Source organism: Solanum pennellii, chromosome 1 (genome assembly GCF_001406875.1).
Source record: "Solanum pennellii chromosome 1, SPENNV200".
In the NCBI taxonomy this organism is placed as follows: Eukaryota; Viridiplantae; Streptophyta; class Magnoliopsida; order Solanales; family Solanaceae; genus Solanum; species Solanum pennellii.
In genome coordinates, this window is record NC_028637.1 from 46,559,168 (window position 1) to 46,570,865 (window position 11,698).

Below are 11,698 nucleotides of genomic sequence, written 5' to 3' on the forward strand. Positions count from 1 at the left end.
ACGAGAAATATACCAAAAGACACAAATTTAACGTGGTTCGGTCAATCGACCTACGTCCACAAAGGAGATGAGCAATCCACTATAAATATGAGAGTACAAAATACAGAGAGAAACAACCTCAATCAAATTCACTCAGAATACATGGGAGGTTCACACAAGTGATAACGTATCAAGCTTGTGACCCACAAATTCTTCCTCTAACCAAAACTCTCAAAGCCCTTAAGACTACATTGTGAATGCTGATTAAGTTAGAAGGAACATTCCTCTATTTATAGAGTCCTAAACCTTTTCCTACAAGAAAATGATTAGTCAATTCAAAACCTTTTCCTAAAAGGAAAACCTATTTATGGTAAGAAATTTAGGACAAATAAAACCTAACACAAAGCTCAAGTTTAAGATCATTGTGCTATAAACATGATTCATTTTGTATGATATATCAAGAGAAACGAAACTTTGGAGAATCTCATATCTAAATTTTGAAATTGTTTAGAGGAGATTTGAGTTGGTTGAGTTTGAAAAAGAATCGATCTACAATGTGTACTTAATTGTTAATGCCCGCTAAACCAATATAGAAAGATACGTTATCTATGTAATATGAAATTGTGTAGCTTTCCTTTTTCCATCTATATGTTACTTCCATCAGTCAATGGTATATTTAGTATTTTCTTCAATCATATTGGTGATTAATTCAAGGGATAAAGTAGGCAGTATGACACTGGCAAAAGATTTCCAAAATGTCATATTTGGAAAATCTATTACAAAGATGTCTTGTATATAATTCTGGTAGAAAATTCTTTGAATTGCAATGTTAAGACATGATAAGTATTCTACCAACGGTTGAATTGATATGCAAATACAACAGAACATCAATATTGAGACGCCACATAACTTCTAATAATAGTGGTATCTGAGTCAAGTAGTAAGAACCCTGATTGTCCACTAGGTACTTATTACCTCCCATCAACAAAGATCGGATAACTTTGTCTGTCGAGACTTAAGTTCTCAATGAGCGCGTAACCATATTTTGATGATTCAATGCAACTTGCCCCCATCTTATAAAACACAAATCTTGAAATCAAGCATGGGGGGAGAAGGTAGGAAATGAAGATTCCAGCTTATCTCCATGTCATTATATGCACAAAACAGTATCTAAGACTTAAAGCTACTGGTACAAGACTAAAGGCCAAAAGAATGTACAAAAATATAGCTATCTGATCTCCTTGTGAATGTTATAAATAGCCCCCAATTTTTACTGCCAAAATCATCAGCAAGGTAGCTCTGGATTTGAAAAATTTTCTGCCAATTGATAAATTGTTAAGTATGAAACTACCTAGCTTCTCTTCGAGACAAATCCAAACAATTCCAGGATACATCCATCTACATACACTTCAAGGCAAGAAATAACTGCTGAGGCTGCCGAAGGTCATTTGGAAGTCTAAAAGAACGATGGAATTATTTGCTTCATAACCAAAGCAGGAGCATGCTGATGATTGGAACTGCAACTTGAGAAAATTTTGTTCTTGAAACAGAAAGCTGAAGCAGCTCTCAGTTCTCATCAAGAGTGGCTAAGACTTCCAATGCTCAAACTTGTAAAACCTGACAGTGCACAATATGACTCTTCAAACCTGCTCGTCCTGAGATACTTGACCATAAATTTGTGAACATAGTTCTGAAGTGACCTTTACCAGCAATGTTTTCCCAAAGACGTGGGTTAGTTTCCACGCGCTTATCAGGACTCGACACATCAATGATGCTGATGCTCATGTTGTTCCGAATTATACAAAGTTTACCATTAAGGGGAACCAGAGCAGCTGCTTCCAAAGCACGAGAACTTCCAAGGTGGAGCTTACTATCAATAAATCTGATCCATGACTGAGTAGATTCATCATATACTCTAAGTTTGCACCCATCACGACAATCCAAAGCATATAGACGACCATTCATGGAGATGCTTGGGTTGCGCCAACCAGCAACCATCCTGTTGTTAACTGGGCTCCATGCATTTGTATCAGGGCTATAAGATTCACTGAGAACTTCTCTGTGGGATCCCAAACCTTTTATAAACCACTTCCCATCATACACTACCCCGATAAAAGGTACCATCGCTGTGCTCATATCAGCAATAAAACTCCAGCGCTTCCTGTTTGGGTCATAAACTTCAGCTGAACGAAGAGTCCTCTGTATTCCTTCACATTCTCCACCAGCAACATAAAGACAATTATTAATTACGCAAGAGCCGAAGAAATGGCGTTTGCGGAGCATGTCTGGTGCCCTGTGCCATCTATTTGTTCGAGCATTATAAAAGATTACCCTTCGCATAGACCCCTTGATTGGATCTTTCCCTCCAAACAAATAAAGATGGCAACCACTAAGAACAGCACAACCAAATCCAAGGGCTTCACCATAATCCCCTGGAACAGGTGGAAGTGGCTGCCAAAGTTGGTAAGTTGGGTCAAATGCATGCCATGAAATCCGTCCATCACGATCTCTCTTAACCACATATACCCACTCTTCAGCCATTCCAAGACTCTTCCTTTGAGAGTAAAAGAAGTTACCAGCAAGAAGCCTATACCACCTTTTGCAAACTAGACGGAGCTTGCTAAGTTCAACACGAGGAACACGAACTAGACAAGCAATTGCAAGATCATCAGGTAGGCTAGGCAGAAGAGGTGGCTGCACTCTTGACCTCTCCCTTCGAGAGTTTTTACTTTTGTGTGCATGAGAACTGATGTCTGACTGGATACAAAGTTTTGATCCTGGGACAAATTTTCTTGCCCCAGCAACTGTCTTTAAGCCCGAATCAACATTGCAATAGCATGATACAGAATCAACCTGCAAATTAAGGAAATGCAGGTTTATATAATTTCTCTAACAACCATAAAATGTTGCATGCGAAGAATGTTTTTCTACAATAACACCAAAACATTAAGAAAGACAAAATATTATTCTTAGCATTAACACAAATTGAGAAAGAAAAGTTTAGGATATATATTTCAATCTGATTTTTGAGAACTCAAAAAGCCTGAGCAAGGTATATACGCAAGTTTAAAAACAGAAGACCATAATTTTACTAGCTAAAAGCTTTTCAAATAAGCCTTGCCGGATAATATACCAAAATCTTTTTTCTTTTGTCTATTTCTGTTCTTTCACTGTTTCTTTCTTCTTCCTTTTTTTGGTGGGGTTTGGAGGTCAGTGTTATTAATCATTACTCGACAAATCGATCAATAGCGCAGAAGACTGCCCCACATGTTTATAATAGAAAAGTACTCAATCCGATGAATAATGCATGTAAATTATGGTTTTCCACATACATAATTAACTAAAGAGTCTCCCTGCCAACAACCTTCATTAACAGAAAGAAAAAATAAAGTCAAGTGGCCCTTAATACTCCATGTGTTACCACTTAAAAAATCATACTTTCTGGAGCCTTAACCAAAACAATCTACTGCTATTGATTTTTCAGATAATTAGCACCCCAACACAATCTATTGCTATAAGACTATACTTACCCAATGTTAACCTTAACCATATGACTTTCAAAACCTTTAATGCATACTAGAGCTAGGTAGCCTATCCATGATTTGCTTCTTTGCATCATCCAATTCTGGAAAAGCTAAATTCCAAAAGCCAGCTCACATGCTAACCACATTAAATTTAGCTTGTTTGATGACAAATCATTTCCTGGTCAAAGATAATTACATTGATGTCTCTTGACCAGTAGTGTGTTCTATTACCCTTTATAAATCCATATTTGTTCCTCTAGCATAGCTTCACTTGTGTGTAAGGTGTTGTCATCATTGTACCAGCATGAATAAAGAAATAGGACCTGACAGAAAGGCACCTCCACAAAGTTGCTAGATATAGCAGCTGAAATTCTCAGAATGGAGAGGACAAGTATTTCTTTTTTTAATGACCGTGGTGTCCAGACCAACTTTCGCGCACCTCGAGTAATTCCATAGGATACCTGTCACCTCCCACCAGCAGCAGATACCAAGTAACTCTGTCCACCAAGGCTAGGACAGAGAGGAGCAGTATTACTGATGTACCTTGTCGGTATTGAACACTCTTACCTTTTTCTTCACTTCCTAATGTTGATTTTATTGCTTTCAACCTTGATTTTCCCCTTTCCCCATATCAAAAATCAATCCTATATGTTTCACCGTTGTAAGTTTCCCTCATTTAACCACCACTTTTTGCAGCTATTTCGAAAATCATAATACTTTTTACATCCATATATACGTGAATACATAGTCTTCTGCAGCTTTATGCACACATAAAGCTAGTAACACCAACCTCAGTCCATCAAGGAAGATTAACTACTTTTACATCTTTATGACGAATTACATAGTACAACGCATCAAGAGGCTTCATTTACAGCAGTTTATGAAGCCGATGTACAAATTTCCAATATGTAGAAATGAATCGAACTAGATTACGACTATATATCAAACTCATATACGCACCATTCACATTTAGATTCTCCATACTCAAAAATAAGTCAGTTGAAAGAAGTTTGATTTAAGAAGCAAGTGGTAGAGTTTTACATAGTTGTGATGGAATTGGTCTCTTTATCTGATCTTGGGCATTTTCCCTCATGAGCTAGCTTTTGGAATGGTTACGCCCAAGGTCCATTTTCTTAATATGGATGTTTCTTCTTGAGTGTACTCATCACGTTAAATGACAAGAGTTTTATGTTTTAGCAACTATCCTTGCACCCAAGTGTATGACTTAGCAATTAATGAAGAGGATGAAGATCATGGGATATTAGAATTCAAACTCCTAGTTGAGGCAAAAAAGCTAGGTAATTATTTCCTTCCATTTGCCTAGCTATGTGCTTAGGTGGCTCGAATGGATAGGATGTAGTAGGTATTTTAGTAGATAGGGACCTGAGGGAGCAAGTGGTGGAGGTTAGAAGGATCAATGAGTGAGGGTCCTCTGAAAAGAGTAGGTAATTATTTCCTACTTCAATTTGTTGTATTTGAGCTGAGGGTCCTCCGGAAACAGTTTCTCTACCTCATCGAGATAGGCGATAAAGGTAGGGTCTGTGTATACTCTACCCTCCCTAGACCCCACTGGGTATACGTCGTTGCCTAGGTATCATGGACAGATTAGCAAGTAGTCATTGAATAGTCTACGCTTATGCAAACTATCCCAGACACCCCCATTATCCAAAAACAAATATTCAGGAAACTATCCCCGTCATATACAGTACAAACTTATCAAAACAAGGCAGTATAACTAGCAGATATGAGTAAAAGCAAACCGCAGAAAGTGAAGAACAATTTCTCAATTTTTATTTCAAATTCAGGAAAACATAAACCCAGAATTCACATTTTTATTTTCCCCCTTTTAAAGAATCCTTTTTACCCTTCTCTAGAAACTCCCACGTTTTTGTTCCCTTGGTTACCCGAACCCAAAACTTAGGGTGTCTATCATTTGAACAACCCCTCTTCTCAAAAGTCAAGTTAAAGGACCTAAACTGAATTTTAAGGAGAAATGTTACAGATTCAGCAGGTATATCATGGTAATCAAACCCCAAAAGAACAAATTCAAAACAACCCAAGTACCAAAAGTTGCTCCTTTGCCAGAAATTTCCATAAGAGTATTGAAAGAAAGACACTAAATCAGAGAAATTAACAAACAAATAAAAATGAAGATAGAACACTCACCAGTGGAGGTTGAACTCGAAAACCCCTGTGTGCATTTGAAGACCTTTCAATTGTTTGGTCCATCTTTCCACACCAGATTTCATTCACAGATAAAACCCACAACAAAAATCAAGATTTCACCCCTCCACACACAGATCAAGACCCTTCTGTTCAAAAATGACCAAAAAAAAAATCAATTAAAAAAAAGGTAACAAACTCAGAACTTTTTGGAGTCTCTTTTTTACAGCAATTAACACTCTACTTATATAAATGAACAAACAAGACTACAGCTGGAAAAATTGTCTTTTACCTAGTTCAATTTAATTTTGAGATTTTCATAATCACTACTTACATTATTGCAGAAAAATTAAATTCCAGTTCTTGACACAGGACAAAAAAAAAAGTTTACCAGATTTTTCAATGGTAGCATTTAATTTATTGGGTCAAATCCAAACCATTCTGTCTCTATTTCGTGTGTGTGAAAGAGAATTGAAGAAGACATGCCAGTTTGTGGCGCGGAAGACGGGATGCTACTAAAAGAAACACTACTGGGTCTCCTTTGGTTGAAAAATAATTTGTCTCGAAATTAATTTTTTTGAAAGATATTATTACAAGATTATTATTTTATTTTTAATGTGAAATAAAAAAAACACTATAATCTTAAAGTAATTAATTTATTTCACCATTTATGAAATTAACTTATTCTAATTAATTATTCTTTATCCTTCCTACTAAACAAGCCTTTAGGGGGTATGGATATGAATTAGCATATCAAATCGAAAATTTTTGTATTATTTAAGTTTTATGGTATTTGATAAAAATTATGATATTCTTTCTATTTCAAATTGAGTAATATGTTTCGACTTGACATAAAATTTAAGAAAGTAAAGAAAATTTTTAAATCTTGTGGAATTTAAGATCCATTCTTTTTTGGAAGAGTTAAAAAGAAATGGGCATAATACATATATTGGACCCTAAACTTGGGTTCAAATTTTAACTTTGACCTCTATCTTTCATAATGCACAAACAGACACTTTAACTATCCAACTTTTAAATAAATAAACAAATGAGTCCTACATGACACAATACATGTAGGACACCACGTAGGACAAAAAATGACATGTAGGATAACATGTAGGACATGTGTGTCTATTTGTTCAACTTTATACAAGTTTAAGTGTTTACTTGTTCACAACCAAAGTTGAAGGGCATAAATGTGATTTGAAGCCAAGTTAAAGGGTAAATTTATGTATTATGCCAAAAGAAAAGTAGGTCAAATAAATTGAAACAAAAAGAATATATATTTTAAAAAAATTAATATCCAATAGAGTTTATGATATACATTTTTAATTTTTTTGACGTTCAATACGATATTTGATATTTATAAGTAAAATATCAAAATACTTGAATATTTGTATTGAAGTATAAATTACATACATAATTCATATATTATTATGAAACTATATAAATTTAAAAGAAGAATAAAGTAGGAGAAGAAACTTCTTATTCATTTTGAAGTCTTATTCATTTTGAAGTATATTCAGGATTCATAGATATTTCTCAAATCTTATTTACAATGAAGGAAAACTCCTTTATTTATAGGGAAAACCTTACTTGATCCCCAAGTAAGATTCCTAAACATATCCTACAAGGACTCCACATAATTAGACATTCACTATAAATACAAATATGTTTATAACACTCCCCCTTGAATGTCAATAAGTTATTGCCTCGTTAAAACCTTATTAGGTAAAACCGTTAAAACTTCATTAGATAAAATCCAGTGGGAAAAAAAATAGAGTGAAGGAAAAAAAGTATACATATTTAACAATACACATTATGGATGCCTCATTAAAAACCTTACAAGGAAAATCCATTGGGACAAACCTTGTGAGAAAAAAAAGTACATCGCGTATTAACTCCCCCTAATGACAACATCAATTCGGAGACTAGAATCTTTGTTTCCAAGCTTATACACCATCTTCTTGAAAGTTGTAGTTGGTAGAGACTTGGTGATTAAATCAACAATAATATTACTTGAACAGACCTCTTGCATGTTGATGTCACCATTCTTAGGAGCTCATCAGTGTAGAAAAACCTTGACGAAATATGCTTTCTTCTATCTCCTTTTATGAATCTTCCTTTCAGAGTCAAAGATTCCTCCAAGTTCCTTACTTTAACTTCTTTAAGAGAATAATCTATTGCCTTTTGAAAACTCTTTAAGAGTTTCAATTATAGTTATCAACTTGCATACAATACTTATATATGCTCTATGCATTTTGAATCTATTTAATCCTTATGAGAATGATAGACAAATTTTTTAAAAACTTGTATATGCTTTAGATTTTTAACCAATTGTATATTTTCATATCAATTTTGTCAAGTGACAACATTCAATATTAGATGTATGACATCTTCTAGTGCCTAGATTGCAAGTCAAATAAGCTTTACGCTTACCAAGATGCATCATTCCACTTTTCACTTGATAATTATTTCTACAGAAGCATGCTTTAATACATGTAGAATTCATATCCTCATAATCTTTTAAAATATTGCGTGCTATGGTATCAAAGATGTCATCAACGATATATCATTTTGTATCGATTCACAATAAACATAACTTATTGAGATCCCATCACTTCATTATTTTTAGGTAGCTACCCCTCTCATGAGGTTTTATAAAGTGTTATGTCGTAAGCTCTCCAAGAGCACATTGTATCCTTATTATGATCATTTTGATTCTTTGATCCTCCCCCTTTTTCAAAGATTATTTTATTTAGAATTAATTAGTCTATCATGCTTCATGCAAGTCATAGACTCTATCCTTAAGGGACATCCAATAAAAGTATTTACAACTTTTGTGTTGCTTCTATCTCCCCCTTAAGTTAGACAAACTTGCATATATCTCAATCTTTTGGAGAATCTATCTTCGTGCATCATAGTATATTCATTAATCATACTTTGCACATCAAAGTTATCATATGAAAACTATTTGGTCCCTGACCATAAACCAATTAACAGATACATTAATCATAACTTATTGGTTTGATTCATACAATTACATTTTATGTAATATCATATTTCAGATCAACACATGAAACTTTATTTTCATAAGCAATGATTCACTATGTGAGATATTTAATGTCACATCATCTTATATAATTATCAATATTATCGAGATGAATTATCTTGATTTCATATTCTGAAAGTTGTGCTTTTAGCTCAATTATCTTGCACAAACAATTTTGGAATGTCAAACTGCAAGTTGACAACAAACGCACATGTGATTATCTTATTGATGCATCTTTTTATCATATCACATGATAGGTGAACAAACTCATATTCACCTTTTATAATTTTCAGAATTTAGGGATTTAGTCCCAACTTTAGTTGATCCAATCAACTTTATCACGATAACAAGCAACATAAAGAATTCTTGAAGAATCTTCTAGTTTTTTCAATGTATGTCCATTACTCAGTATCCACATCTTTGGGATGATCAAATTATTCATGCCAACTAATAAAATTATTAATACTCGTAAATTCCAAGTTTACTATGCCATGTGCTTTTTGCTTTAGTAAATTTCTGATTTACTATTATATGAGTAAATTTCAATTTTATTACTCCAAAAGTAATTTTCAGATTTATTTCTTCTCAATTACTTTATCCTTCGTGATCCCATCATTGAATGAACTAATATGAAGAAAATTGTGCATATAAACATATTATTCGTGCCAACATTTTTGCAAACATCAAGTTGCGAGATAATAATAGGCACACATGAGACCATATATAAGAAACATTTATTAGGACCATTAAATATCTAAACAATCCATTAGGTGGATGACTAGGTCCACAAATATTTGTATATGTTCCTAGAACGTAGAGAATTCAATCTCAACTTTCATTTATGATGATCTCACAATTAGCTTGTCTTGCTAACAAGTAGTACAAGAAAATTCACCATTTCAAAGAATTTTTAATTTCTTTCATGGATGTCCATTTTAATTTTTCATAATTCATCTAAACATTATAGACAACGATGTCCCAGACAATCGTGTCAAACTAAGAAAGTATTGGAATTTAGTAAACTTCTTATTTACCAAGAATGTGCCTCAATTGCTCTAATTCTTGTCTAATACAATCATGAAGATAAAACATGAAACTTTTATATAATACATGTCTTCTTAGAGACATTCTTGGTGATATCACATCATTGACCAAAGGTCGCAATCTTTCTCATGCCTACATATGGTTGCTTACACCTCATTTTCTTTAGAGAATGAATTGATATTTTTAGCATTTATCAAAAGTTCTCATTCTTGATGAATGGAACACAAACATGTGAGCATATCAAATTATGATAGCTTTAGTACCTCATTCCATATTTATGTGCATTATTAAATCACTTGTCTTTTTTCAGACATATTATGCACTACTACCACATTCACTTTACGTAATGGAGCAAATTCAGTAAATTTCATGACTTCTCATCAAAAACAAATTAGTTTTTCTTTAGTCATTATTATATCAATAATATGGTGCGTTAAAACTTAAACTCAATGTCTTATCCATATAAGAGCGTCTTAGGCCATAAATTGATAAAACTTGAACCGAATATCTTCTCATCATGGTGCACCAGTACTTTAACCCAATGTCTTACCCTCTTGGTGCGATTGAACGTAAATCCACCATCTTATTCTTTTGGTGCAATAAAACTTAAATCTATCGTCTTACCCACAATGAACCTCAACCTCATGCCTTCACCTAATTGTAATTTTATCACTTTTAATGATCATTAATATGATCGTATATTATAATTACACATAAAATTGAGATTATTGATTTATTTTAATCAACATTAGTAATTAATAGATATAGCTTAATAGATCACATACCTCATATAAAGATTGAAAACATACCTTTCACTACATTGTGCTTATTTAATTATTAAAATAAATTAAGGAATTCTCTTCCCAATCGATTAAAATAAAACGCATAAAAAGTCGATAGCACTCTTTAAATACTTACTCTAGATGGTAACTCTAGATCTGTCACATAAATAATTATAACTAACAAAGTAAAGATAAATCATACCTTACAAATACGAGAATCTTATTGCATAACTTATGCAGGATCTCTTTTGCACTTTTTCCGTCTTTTAATTTTTTAAGAATAGAACAATCGTGCTGATAACGTATTATGAAACTATATAAATTTAGAAGAAGAATAAAGTAGGAGAAGAAACTTCTTATTCATCTTGAAGTATATTCAAGATTCATAGATCTTTCTCAAATTTTATTTACAATGAAGGAAAACCCCTTTATTTATAGGGAAAACCTTACTTGGTCCCCAAATAGAATTCCTAACCATATCCTACGAGGACTCCACATAATTAGACATTCACTATAATACAAATATGTTTAGAACATATATATTATTATTGTTATTGTTGTTGTTGTTGTTGTTGTTGTTGTTGTTGTTGTTGTTGTTGTTGTTATTATTATTATTATTATTATTATTATTATTATTATTATTGTAAAAACTAAAATTACTAAAATTTCTTTTTTTTTAAATAAAAAAATAAAATTACTGCACTAAGATTTCAAATATCTTACCACATCATATCATGCCGCTCTAATTATACTCCCCTTTCCCAACCCAATCTTTTAAATATAATGAAATACTACTCAATTTAGATTTGTTTAAAGTTTTCTGAGGGATACTTATCGTGTGGCTCAATTAGATATTTCTACTTAATAGTTTGAATTAATAAATACTTTAGGCATAATATATAAATGTACCTTTTAACTTAGTTTCGAATCACATTTATGTCCTTCAACTTTGGAGGCGCACAAGTAACACTTAAACTTGTATAAAGTTGAACAAATAGACACACATGTCCACATGTCATCCAACATGTGATTTTTTATTCTACGTGATGTCCTACGTGTATTGTGTCATGTAGGACTTATGTGTTTATTTATTTAAAAGTTGGATAGTTAAAATGTTTGTTTGTGCATTATGAAAGTTGGAGGTCAATTAAAAT

General features: G+C 32.9%; 1 protein-coding gene across 6 annotated transcripts; it reads right to left on the bottom strand.

Moving 5' to 3' along the window:
- Positions 1-1,031: 1,031 nt before the first annotated feature.
- Positions 1,032-6,230, bottom strand: LOC107011092 (F-box/kelch-repeat protein At1g55270-like). 6 transcript variants are annotated; one of them, XM_015210431.2, is made up of 3 exons: positions 6,058-6,230; positions 5,670-5,815; positions 1,032-2,832 (listed from the first exon to the last, which is right to left on the bottom strand). In XM_015210431.2, the coding sequence occupies exons 2-3, from the start codon at positions 5,730-5,732 to the stop codon at positions 1,582-1,584; spliced, it is 1,314 nt and encodes a 437-aa protein (XP_015065917.1). In that variant the 5' UTR covers positions 5,733-5,815; positions 6,058-6,230; the 3' UTR covers positions 1,032-1,581. The 6 variants fall into 6 exon arrangements, with proteins under 6 accessions (XP_015065917.1, XP_015065936.1, XP_015065946.1 ...); XM_015210450.2 differs by having other exon boundaries at positions 5,670-5,812; positions 6,058-6,213; XM_015210460.2 differs by having other exon boundaries at positions 5,670-5,812; positions 6,001-6,213.
- Between the last annotated feature and the right edge of the window lie 5,468 nt (positions 6,231-11,698).